Source organism: Chiroxiphia lanceolata, chromosome W, assembly GCF_009829145.1.
Source record: "Chiroxiphia lanceolata isolate bChiLan1 chromosome W, bChiLan1.pri, whole genome shotgun sequence".
NCBI lineage: Eukaryota > Metazoa > Chordata > Aves > Passeriformes > Pipridae > Chiroxiphia > Chiroxiphia lanceolata.
Window position 1 is genome coordinate 738,888 of NC_045670.1, and position 11,650 is coordinate 750,537.

Consider the following 11,650-nt stretch of genomic DNA (forward strand, 5'->3'; position numbering starts at 1 on the left):
CATAAACATATGTGTTGGTTTGAAAGTTAACCAGCAGAGGAAACCAAGCCAACTCAAAGAGAGATTACAAGTCAGAATAACAATTTAATAAAATAATACAATAAGTACAACCACACAGACAAGCAACAGGCACTAACCCACAAAAGCCCAAATGTACAACCCAGCACCCCGGGGCACAAACAAAGCGGTGCTACCTGGGCCCTCCTTTGAGTCCAAAGCAAAGGGAGAGGGGAAAAAAACCTACTGGTGGGAGAGCTGCTGCAGTCCAGCCAAAAGTGGTAATTGTAGTCCGGCCGAGGGTGGTGGTGAGCTGCAGGTTGAGAGCGATGAGCTGCAGTCCTCCTCTGGATCCCACCAGTGGTAAAAAGGTTCCGAAACTCCAGGTTTATATACTCTCCAGTTCAGGTAGGAATGTTCAGTCCTCCCCTCAGAGCGGGGAATTCCATAAAAGGGTGTTTAGTCCTTCCCTCAGAGCGGGGAATTCCATAAAAGGGTATGAGGGTGCTCAGGAACATTCCCCCCCCCCACCTCGCAGGCCTCTACTGACAACAGTTTCTGGGAAATGGCATGGAGGGCTATAGAATACACAGTTTGGGCTATACCCATTCAGTGATGAATCGGTCCCAGCTGTTCTAACCAGGACAACATATTCTGACGGGAGCTGGTTCTTCAATGTGCTTTCAGAAAGGCATTGATTTGTCTCTGCCAGTTGAGTAGGAGGTTGTGGGCTTAAAATGCTGCAAATGTGTTGCAGATAATTTTCTCCTTTTAAAAGACTATCAGACTTTAAAATAGATTGAGATGTTCTGAGGGCCTTTTAAATGAAGAACTGCCCATTTAATGTTCAGACCAAGACTGCGTGGGATAGAGGTACTTTTGCAGACCATTCCTGTAGTCTGCCAGGAACCCAGAGGTAATAGTGTAGCCACCCCACTGGGGAAGAAGATGTGAATTTTGACTCTGTGCCTAATGTGGTACCTGAAATAGGTGCAGGTTGACAATGACCAGCAGGTAGATCACAGTTTGGACAGGTAGTATGCAAAAAGCAGTTGTAGGCACTGCAATTACTTGGTCAAATAGAAGTAATTGTTAGCAAAAAACATTTGCTCTCCTCTGAAAGCTGCAATGATAATACCTCTCCTTTCCCAAACCTAAGGGGAAGTTGTCTGAAAGATGTATTAGCAGGAATGAAACTTTATTGGGAGAGAGAGGGAGAAAAAACCTAAAAAACACCTTTCACGTTTTCAGAGGAAGTCGGGGGCTAAATGCTGAACAATTCCAAAGGTCCTAAACTGTTTAGATTGTACTCTGAGGCACATGGTGTGATTCTTGGGGTTGTCCTGTGCAGGAGTTGGACTCGATCCTTGTGGGTCCTGTCCAACTCAGGATATTCTATAATTCTCTAATACTCCTGTCAATGCCTCATTCTCTTCTTTCTTTGCTATTCTCCTCCTCCCTCTGCATTTAGCATAAAGCAAAAAGCAGCAAAATACAAAACAAACACATACAAGCCAGCTTTGTCCCTAATAGATTAGGAGCTAGGGGAGGAGATAGAGACTGTAAAGGTGTTGCAGGTAAAATTGGGAGCATAGTGAGGATTCCCTTCTGAAAGAAGTGTGACCTAGAGCTAGTAAATTGAATATTTAAATAGCCCACGTTCTTACCTGGCTTGGATTGTACTGTGTCATTGTATCACTGGAAAAAAAATAATTGGAAGAATATTTGGTAGGAAACCTGTTAGTAAGTGGCAGGAAAAGATGGTCTGTCTAAAAGCAGAAACACAAATCTTATAGACGTTTATAGTTCATTATAACTAAAAAAGAAATTAAAGAAAATAAAGAAAACCCCCAAAACTGGACTAATAACTTAGTTTCTGTAGAAAATTCTATAGTTAAAATAAGATAAAGTAGTATTTCCATCGAAAGAATTTTATTTGTATGTTGTACTTTGAGGATTTTGACTTGATTCAATTTTTTTTTCTTCTAGTTGTACAAAAACCACTCATAGGTTCAGGTTATTAATCTTGGGATTATATACTTCTTAGACTAATCTGTATGTTGGTCAATTGACAAACCTTTGCTTGCAATGCTTTTCCTTTTTAAAAAAGGTATTTCTAGTGATTCAGGAAAATAGTGTCAGTTACATAGACTTATTTGCTGTGATGAGTTTTAGTAGTCACCTACCTTTTAGGTGGAAAAATTTATTAAATTGTTTTCAGCACTTGTAAACATTACACAGGAATGGATAGTTTATATTTTTGTCTCTTTTTATTTGGGGGAGAATAGGATTTGGAAATGGGGGAGACAGACACAAAAGAAACATATAATAAGACTGTAGATTTAAAATAAAAATACATTTCCTGTCCCACCCCCCATTTTCATGCACATTGTTTGGAACAAAACAAAAAGTATTCACATAGCTTGATAAAAATGTATCAAATATTTGACCTTTAAGAAAAGCATGCAACTGTCTTGCTAAGTAATTTTTAAATGCATATTTTATAATAGTGGAGTCTCTGCATCATCATAATTTTTTTGAATGTAAGCATTTCTGTTCTGTTTTTCTAGCTGGCAACTGTACAAAGATGCCAATGAAACAGAATATGCATGCTTTTCTCATGACTGTTTCCTTCACTGCTGTTTCAATGTAACTTTTGATATGCATTCACCTTTTTAGAGCTTGTTTGTCTGTCTCCTCCCCTCCCCATCAGTTTTAAATGCTCTTCAGTGAATATTGGTTTTCAAGTCTTACAATGCATTGTAATTCTATTTGGAGATACTGGAAGTAATTTCCTATATGCTGAAATAAAACTGTCTTAGAAATTGTGAGTTTTGACAGTTTAAAGGTGCAAAGGAAGGATAGGGAAGTACCCATAAAGAATGAAGTTGGAAGTCGAATCAAGATTTTGGCTTTTGCTTCTGAAGGCCTGATCTGCCTGATCTGCCTGATCAAGATCTGCTTGATCTTAACCTGTAATAGAAGGCTCTGTTGTCCAAGTTCAGCTCCTGCACAGGATTTGAAGTATTGACTTATGGTTTCCAATACTGTACCAAGAAGATGAAAGGAATGATTTAAAAATGTGTATTTTTTCCTTTAAAGGTGGAAGAAATGGTACAAAACCATATGACATATTCCTTGCAAGATGTAGGAGGAGATGCCAATTGGCAGCTAGTGGTAGAAGAAGGAGAAATGAAGGTAAGTATTTGGTTTTTTGCTTAATTGATATAAGATGATATGTTGTGAAGACAGATATTTTTATTCTCTTTGAATACTATTACTAAGCAAGTTATGCTGTTAAAACTTCTCTCAGAGAATAGCATTGTTTTAATTACGACTGGAGACCACAAGAGCTACAGATTCTAATATATATATTCAGCAAAATCTTATGCAATACTTGCAATAGCTTTGTCTTTACTGATTCCTTTCTCATTTTCCACTCAAAACTTTGTATCAACATGGTGTGTAAATTCAATGTACGAAAATGTTATATGGTAGCAAGTTACTGTCTGCTACTCCACTGTGCTCATACGCATTCTTGTGCATAGTGATAAATAAGGTAGCTTAATTCAGGAGGGATAGGCAGAGCAGGTGAGGGGGGGGTGGCATTGTATATAATGGAGGGGTTGGAATGTATGGAGCTCACAGTTGGCAGTGGCACAGTTGAGAGCCTCTGGGTAAGGATTAAGGGACAAATAATGGAGATGTCATTGTGGGAGTCTACTATAGACCACCTAGCCAGGACGATGATGCCAATAAATTAATCTTCAAAGAACTAAGGGACACTTCCAAATCAACTGCCCTTGTCCTTATGGGAGACTTCAATTTGCCAGATGTTAACCACACAACTGGTACAAACAGGTCCAGAAGATTTGGAGCTAAGGCAAAAAAGAAGGTGTATGGACATTGGAAGCAAGGTCAGGTGATGTGGGAGGACTACAGAGATGCTATGTTGCTCGCCACTGTAGGAAGAAAATTTGTGCAGTGAAAGCTCAACTGGAGTAGAATCTGGCCAGAAATGTGGGGGACAATAAAGAGAGCTTTTTAAAATCCGTTAATAGCAAAAGGTAATGCAGAAATAACATCGGCCTGTTACAGGATGAGAATGGTCACCTCACTGTTCCAACCCGCTTAGGTACAGAGAGGCAAAGTGTGCCTCTATCCATAAATGCAGGGAGGAATTTAAGTTCGAATATACCCAAAAGGGAGATTAAGACACAAACAAGGTCAAATGTTGGTATCAAAATGATAATTCAACTTTATTGACTATAAAAAGAGGCAGAGAGAGAAAGAAGGAAAAATAGAGAAAAGTGGGAAAAACTAAGAATAATTACAAGAAGCACAGGAAAGAGATTACAACCACCATGAACTGCGCTGGATCTCCTCCTTGGTGATGGGGGAGTCTCTGTCGGTTCGTTCTCGGGTTTTTTGTCTCTGCAGCGTGAATGGAGTTCTCGCAGTGTGCGTAGGCCCTGCGGCGCGTCCTGGGTCCGGCCGGGCTGGTCGCGGTGCTGAGCGGGTAGTGCCGAGGCGCGGCTCGCGTGTGGGCAGCGGCGTGTGTGTGCCCATGGTGTGTGCCGGGCAGCAGCGTGTGCGTGCCCGCGGCGTGGGGGGGGCAGGGTTTCTCGCCTTAGTCTGTGCGGCTCAGCCCCGACCTCTTCCCGGCTCAGTGCGTTTACGATCTCCGGAATGTGGAGATCTGCGAGTGTGGCGACTGCGGCGTATCCCGCGGTGCATGTGGGAGGCAGGGTTTCCTGCCTTCGATCTTCCGCGCGGCACCTCCCCCCTTCCCCCGCCCCAATCCCGCGGCGTGTCTTCGATCTCTTCACCGGGCGTGTCTTAGGCACTTGTTTATATAGGGTCGGAGGCGGCGTGCCTTACGGTGTGTGGTAACAACGTAGCAACGACACGTTTAACATGAAACCAGTCTCAGTACCGCATGCAGGTGCTGCTGTCCCCCGACTCATGGTTATTTGAACAGTCAAAACAATTCGCTTCTTGCAGTTCGAACAAAGACAAACAGCAGGCAATGACGGAGCATGCTCTGCTTCTGTCACTGCTTTATGCGCACAAACAGGGACACAGACAAGGCAGAGATGTTTAATGCTTTGTCTCTGTCTTCAACAACAGTGATGGGCTAAGGGGGTCCCCCTGCCCTGAGCTGGAGGACCATGACTGTAAGAATGATAAACTCCCAGTTGATCCTGAACTTGTGCAGGATCTGCTGCTCCAGCTGGATCCATATAACTCTATGGAGCCTGATGAGATTCATCTGAGAACGCTTGAAGAGCTGGTTGATGTCATCACAAGGCCTCTCAATGATTTTTGAATGGTCTTGGGAATCTGGAGAGGTCGCAGTTGACTGGATGCTGGCTAATCTTGTCCCAGTTTTCAAGAAGGACAAGAGGGATGACCCTGGAAAGTAGAGGCCTGTCAGTCTCCCTTTAGTGCCTGGTAAAATTATGAATAAGACTATCCTGGGAGGTACTGAAAAACACCTGAAGGACAATGCAGTCATCGGTCACAGCCAGCCTGGCTTCATGAGGGTAAAGTCCTGCTTGACAGACTTAATTTCCTTTTATGACAATATAACCCACCTAGTTGACCAAGGGAATCCAGTTGATGTAATCTTTTTGGATTTCGGTAAAGCTTTTCATACTATCTCTCACAAGATCCTTCTGGACAAAATGTCCAGCACACAACTGGATAAACACATCATGTGGTGGGTGAGCAACTGGCTGATGGGTCAGCCATAAAGGGTAATAGTGAATGGAGTAAAATCAGACTGGTGACCTGTCACTAGTGGGGTTCTGCAGGGCTCCATCCTTGGCCCAGTTCTCTTCAACATCTTCATAAATGACTTGGATGCAGGACTCAAAGGTATATTTAGTAAGTTTGCTGACAGCACTAAATTGGGAAGAGCTGTTCACTCCCTCGAAGGCAGAGAGGCCCTGCAGAAAGACCTCGACAAATTAGAGGGATGGGCAATTACCAACCATATGAAGTTTAACAAAGGCAAGTGCCAGATTCTGCACCTGGGATGGAACAACCCTGGATGTATGTACAGACTGGGGAATGAGAGGCTGGAGAGCAGTGCCGCAAAAAGGGACCTGGGGGTCCTGGTCGATGGCAAGTTGAATATGAGTCAGCAGTGTGCCCTGGCAGCCAGGATGGCCAACTGTGTCCTGGGGTGCATCAAGAAAAGTATCACCAGCCCATCGAGGGAGGTGATTGTCCTGCTCTACTCTGCACTGGTGCAGCCTCACCTTATGTCCTGTGTGCAGTTTTGGGCACCACAATATAAGAAAGATATAAAGCTATTCGAAAGTGTCCAGAGGAGGGCTATGAAGATGGTAAAGGGCCTAGAGGGGAAGCCATATGAGGAGCAGCTGAGGTCACTTGGTTTGTTCAGCCTGGAGAAGAAGAGACTTAGGGGAGACCTCATATAGTCTACAACTTCCTCACGATGGGAAGCAGAGGGGCAGGGGCCGATCTCTGGTGACCAGGGATAAGACCTGAGGGAACGGCATGAAACTGTGTCAGGGAATGTGTAGGTTGGGTAGTAGGAAAAGGTTCTTCACTCAGAGGGTGTTGAGCAATGGAACAGGCTCCCCAGGGCAGTGGTCACAGCTACAAGCCTGACAGAGTTCAAGAAGAGTTTGGACAACACTCTCAGACACATGGTGTGATTCTTGGGGTTGTCCTGTGCAGGGCCAGGAGTTGGACTTCAATGATCCTTGTGGGTTCCTTCCAACTCATGATATTCTGTGATTCTCTAAATCATTTTTGGAGTAGAAATTTTCAAAGTACTAGTATTTTCATGTGAAGTGCCATGCAAGAACATCTGCATTGGTAGTTACCAGAGAACACTCGCATGGCAAATTAGTCATTTGTTAGTCTTCTGGGTAAGTTTTTGTCTTAGTTTAACAAGATTACAACTTAGAAATTAAGAAACTTCAGGTGGAAGTGTGGAAAAGGAAAAGAAACAGCTTTTTTTAACAAAATCTGAATAAACAACAAATGGTGCAGTCAAAAACTTTCAGAAGAAACAAAACAAAGTCCCAATTCCCCAGGTGGGGGGGAGAAACCCGCAGCAACCCGGGGGGGGGAGGCAGGATTCTCTCGGCACTCCAATAGCTGCTCGCAGCCACGTGTGCTTGCAGCCAGCACTGAAAAAAAAGTCCTTTTTCTCACAGGCAGTCCAAAGGCAGAATACCTCGCTCTGAGATAGGTCGGTCTCTCTCAGTCGTCCTCCGCGAGGTGTCCCGTGGGGGAAAAAAAAACTTCCTCTGAGGAAAAGAAAAGGAGATGGCCGAACCCGGGCTCCCGTCAGCTCCCGTCGGCGGACCAAACCCAGAAACCCCCAAACAAAGGACTCCCCCAGCTGTCCCTGCGGCAACTGCGCTTCCCCGGGAGACCTTCCCCTCTCCCCGCTCCCGCGCTACCCAGCACGTGCGGCTCTGCTCCGCCCCCATCCCCTCCCCGACTCCCCCCATCCCAGAAGAAACAGATGGGGGGGGCCGGGGGGACAGGGGACGGGGACGGGACCCTAGGGAAAAAAAAATTCCAACATCTCTTCAAACCTGTGACAGTTTTTATCAAAGCTGACGAAATTTTAAATAATTAAGACATGAACAGTTTTGACAATTTTTGTTCTGCATTTCTTTCTATGTATTTGACCATAGGTGTACAGAAGAGAGGTGGAAGAGAATGGAATAGTTTTAGATCCTTTGAAAGCAACGCATGCTGTTAAAGGGGTAACAGGGCATGAAGTTTGCCACTACTTCTGGAATGTCGATGTTCGTAATGACTGGGAAAGTAAGGAATCATTTCTTAAGCTTTGCATGTTTATCAGCAGTCATACAGTTTATAACACTGACCTAATATCTGTACTTGTTTACTGATGCATTTTTATTTCCTTTCCCCTTTAGCAACAATTGAAAATTTCCATGTTGTGGAAAATTTAGCTGATAATGCCATCATTGTTTACCAGATGCATAAGGTAATAACATTTCACCTGTATACACACCTTAGTGCAACATTCTGGGGCATATGTGTTCTAATCTATTCTGAAATACTTTAACATCTTAACAACCTAAAATATTATCCAGAACAACAGTTCAGAACAAGTTCTCTATTAAACTGCAACTTTGTAAATTTTTCAAAGTTGACTTGATAGCATAATTGGTTGTGTATGTATCTGATAGAGCTTGTAATAACAAACAAGGACTGTTTTTAATCTCTTAAGTGTATCACTGGCAGCAACACAAGGATCATCTCAAGAAAACTGAAGCAATAAATTGACACTGACTACAAGGAAGAAACCCATACCCCTGTATCATATGTTTTGTTGCAATAATGCAAACTATTGTTGACCATGATTAGTTGGCATCTGCATTTGCATTATGAGGTGTCCTGGTACAACATTTGTTCTTTTAACTTCATTATGGTTTTTTACCCCAACCAGTTCTGATGTAGCTTTACTGAAATGTTCATTTGACTTATAACCCAATAACTGTAACCTAACAGGTTCTAAAAAATTGAGAATGAAGTGTACACATTCATCTTTAATCTTGCATGATTGCAAGTATTACTATACTCAAATATTAAAAGAATTATTTTTTTTTTACTGGTAATGTGGTTACCTTAAAACTACTGTAATAGCAGACTCTGATTTTTGAATAAGTATGAACTGTATAGTCACAGAGTGTTGTGTTGTGGTAAAAGCTAGACTTTTTTCCCCTATTGAGTGTCAGGAAAATGGCTTCTGTCTCACTAAAGTAGAAATTTTTTGAAATAATATTTGTTATAAATATTTCTTGCACTCTCACCATATTTATGGAGACATAAATAACTGTAGATGCATCTATTTAAACTTAACCACTAGTTCAGTTTGTAACTTACAAGTATTAATTAAAATGTAAACCTGAGATTGAGAGAACAGGAGGGGAAGTGCCTCTTCCTGGCTGTCTACTGAAAAAGTCATTGCAACTTGGTCCCTGCCTTTCAAAGACCTTAAACTTTTGCCTTAACTTTTTAAAACTAAGTATAGCCATATAACCTCATACACATCTGTACAACAGTTGTGTTTTGTTTCAGTTTTGAAAATTGCATGAAATTACTAACTTGAATAAACTTTTTTACTTTAATAACATGACTGACCTGTTTTGCCTTGTTTGTTGTTTTCCTTTGTCTAAGGATAGTAAGTACTTAATTTACAAAACTGGAAAAGCTTATATTCAGGTGTCTCTCTGCAGAGAGTGTGGCCGGCTTCTCAAAGGGATGTGCTGTATTTGTCTGCCATCAGAAAGATACCAGCATTCAGTGAAAATGATCCTGAAACATGGATTGTTTGCAATTTCTCTGTGGAACACGACAATGCTCCTGTAAGTATTATTTTCATTATATCAAGTTCTGCTTTAAAGATGCCATTTTTCTATTATGTGGTGTGATGCTCTTGCAATACAGAGGGGTAGGGGGGAGAAGGGGGTGATATGCAAAATTACAGTTTGTTTATACCAGATGATGCAATGACCTGATGAAGGCATTTTGAGCCAAAAACTTTCTTATCTTATCTCAACAGTTGGCATATCTAAGGCGTTGCATACAAATGGAAGCAAAATTTCCGGTGAAAACATTTTAAAGAATTGAGGTTCCTTCATATAGAATCAAATAAATAACTCTTCAGTATTGTCAGACATGGGGGTAGGCTTGTATAACTGAAACATAATTTTTTGGAGTGTCTTAGACTTTATACTAAATTAAAATGTTAACAGTCAAGTATGATGAAATACACCTAGTTAGAAGCTTATAAATGTTGCTTTCCTTTTTTTGACAGCTGAACAATCGCTGTGTCCGTGCCAAAATAAATATTGCTATGATTTGTCAGACTTTAGTAAGCCCGCCAGAGGGGAACAAGGAAATAAACAGGGACAATATCCTATGCAAGATTACATATGTAGCTAACGGTAAGTCTAAAATTTTTCAGTACAACATTAATGATATATGCTAACTCTGGGGAGCTGAATACTGGAAAAAAAAAAGGTTGATGCAGTTTTCTGTTAAATTTATATATAGGATCACACTTGTGGTCTTCATGGTCAAGTACTTGAATTAATGTGCTACATCAAGCACTGGATGGGATCTTTCATTGTGTGGCATTTTGGGAGCAATAAATGAAAGTAATGTGCAGCTCAGTTCTAAGTACAGAACCTTGGGATGGAGGGGGGTGGGCAGAAGAAATGTCTGCAACTGGCATGACTTGGCATAAGCTTTTAGTTTTAGTAATAATCTGTTTTTTTTATTCATGTATTACTGTCAAATTTTTCCACAATTCATGTTTGTGAAAGGATGTTTGCAAGCTGTATAATGTAGTCTACATACTTTTTTTTTAACTGACAGAATCTTTGACTGCAAAGTTAGCAAAACCAAACTGTATTGTTACTGTACTCAGTATTTAGCAGTGTATTATAGTATTGGAACCTCATACCTATTATCTCCTCTGCTGCAGCTGCAAAACACCTTGAGTCTCTCACCTGCTTATTATTTTTGACCACCTATTGCATGGCTTACTAAATAATCACAGTCTGAAAATTGGCTTCAGTAAATCTTTACCATATAGGAGTGATACAACTTGTATTAAATCCTGTACAAATAATACTATATGTTGTTAAACTCTGGGGGTAAGTTCCTTTGTTTCCTATTTAGAAGTTTCACAATTATTTAAAAAAATATATTTTCATTGACAAATTCTGAACTGTGATTATATGGGAAGTGGCATCTTTTTCAGCAAAGTACTTGACCTGTGACTTTAAGCATATTTTATAATCAGATCAAATTTTGTTTGAAGTGCTTTAAAAATAATTTGTAAGACATTGACTACGTAGCAATTCTGCAGGCAAATGCAGCAATTATTGAAAAGTTAAGGCTTGACTTCTATTTTCTTTGAAATGAGAAGTAGATTGAGTCTCTCTTTCTGTTGTTTTTTGGAAGTACTTAAAGAATATAGTCTTTCATTTGGGCATTCCCCAAACATAACACATCACATTTAATGTTTCCTAAATAGTAGCATCGTAAAACTGGACTGAATTAGAGTATTAAGAGTAGAAAGTGCTGCAATACAAGCTGTAAGGGTATAAATTCTGCTGAATATTCTTTCCTGTTACTTCAGAAAGAATTGCAGGAATACAAAGTTAAATTTTCTTTTTTAGCTTTTAGCAGATTTGTTGTATTTCAATGTCTGGCTTCCTGTCTACTCGTAGTGAACCCAGGAGGATGGGCACCAGCATCAGTGTTACGGGCAGTGGCAAAACGAGAATATCCAAAATTCTTAAAGCGTTTTACATCATATGTGCAAGAGAAAACAGCAGGAAAGCCTATTTTATTCTAATATTAGCAGGTATACTTTTTTTTTTTATTCTTGATTTACTGTTGTAAATATTTAAGGTCAAACAGAAGTAGGCAATCTAGAAATGTCTTTCTAGCATGAATTCAGTGCTTATATTTAATATATGTGGATGGTTACAGGCTCTTCAGGAGGGATAGGCAGGGCAGGTTAGGGCATTGTATGTAATGGAGAGACTGGAATGTATGGAGCTTACAGTTGGCAATGGCGCAGTTGAGAACCTCTAGGTAAGGATTAAGGGACAAACAA

At 40.9% G+C, this 11,650-nt stretch overlaps 1 protein-coding gene across 2 annotated transcripts in view; it reads left to right on the forward strand.

Moving 5' to 3' along the window:
• Positions 1–11,386, forward strand: part of LOC116780088 (ceramide transfer protein-like) — a 129,005-nt gene extending 117,619 nt beyond the window's left edge. For both annotated transcript variants that reach the window (XM_032674571.1, XM_032674570.1), the window contains 6 exons: positions 3,100–3,195; positions 7,683–7,815; positions 7,929–7,999; positions 9,255–9,383; positions 9,836–9,965; positions 11,259–11,386. In XM_032674571.1, coding sequence (XP_032530462.1) covers positions 3,100–3,195; positions 7,683–7,815; positions 7,929–7,999; positions 9,255–9,383; positions 9,836–9,965; positions 11,259–11,386 — 687 coding nt within the window. The remainder of the gene's footprint in view (positions 1–3,099; positions 3,196–7,682; positions 7,816–7,928; positions 8,000–9,254; positions 9,384–9,835; positions 9,966–11,258) is intronic.
• Positions 11,387–11,650: the final 264 nt, after the last annotated feature.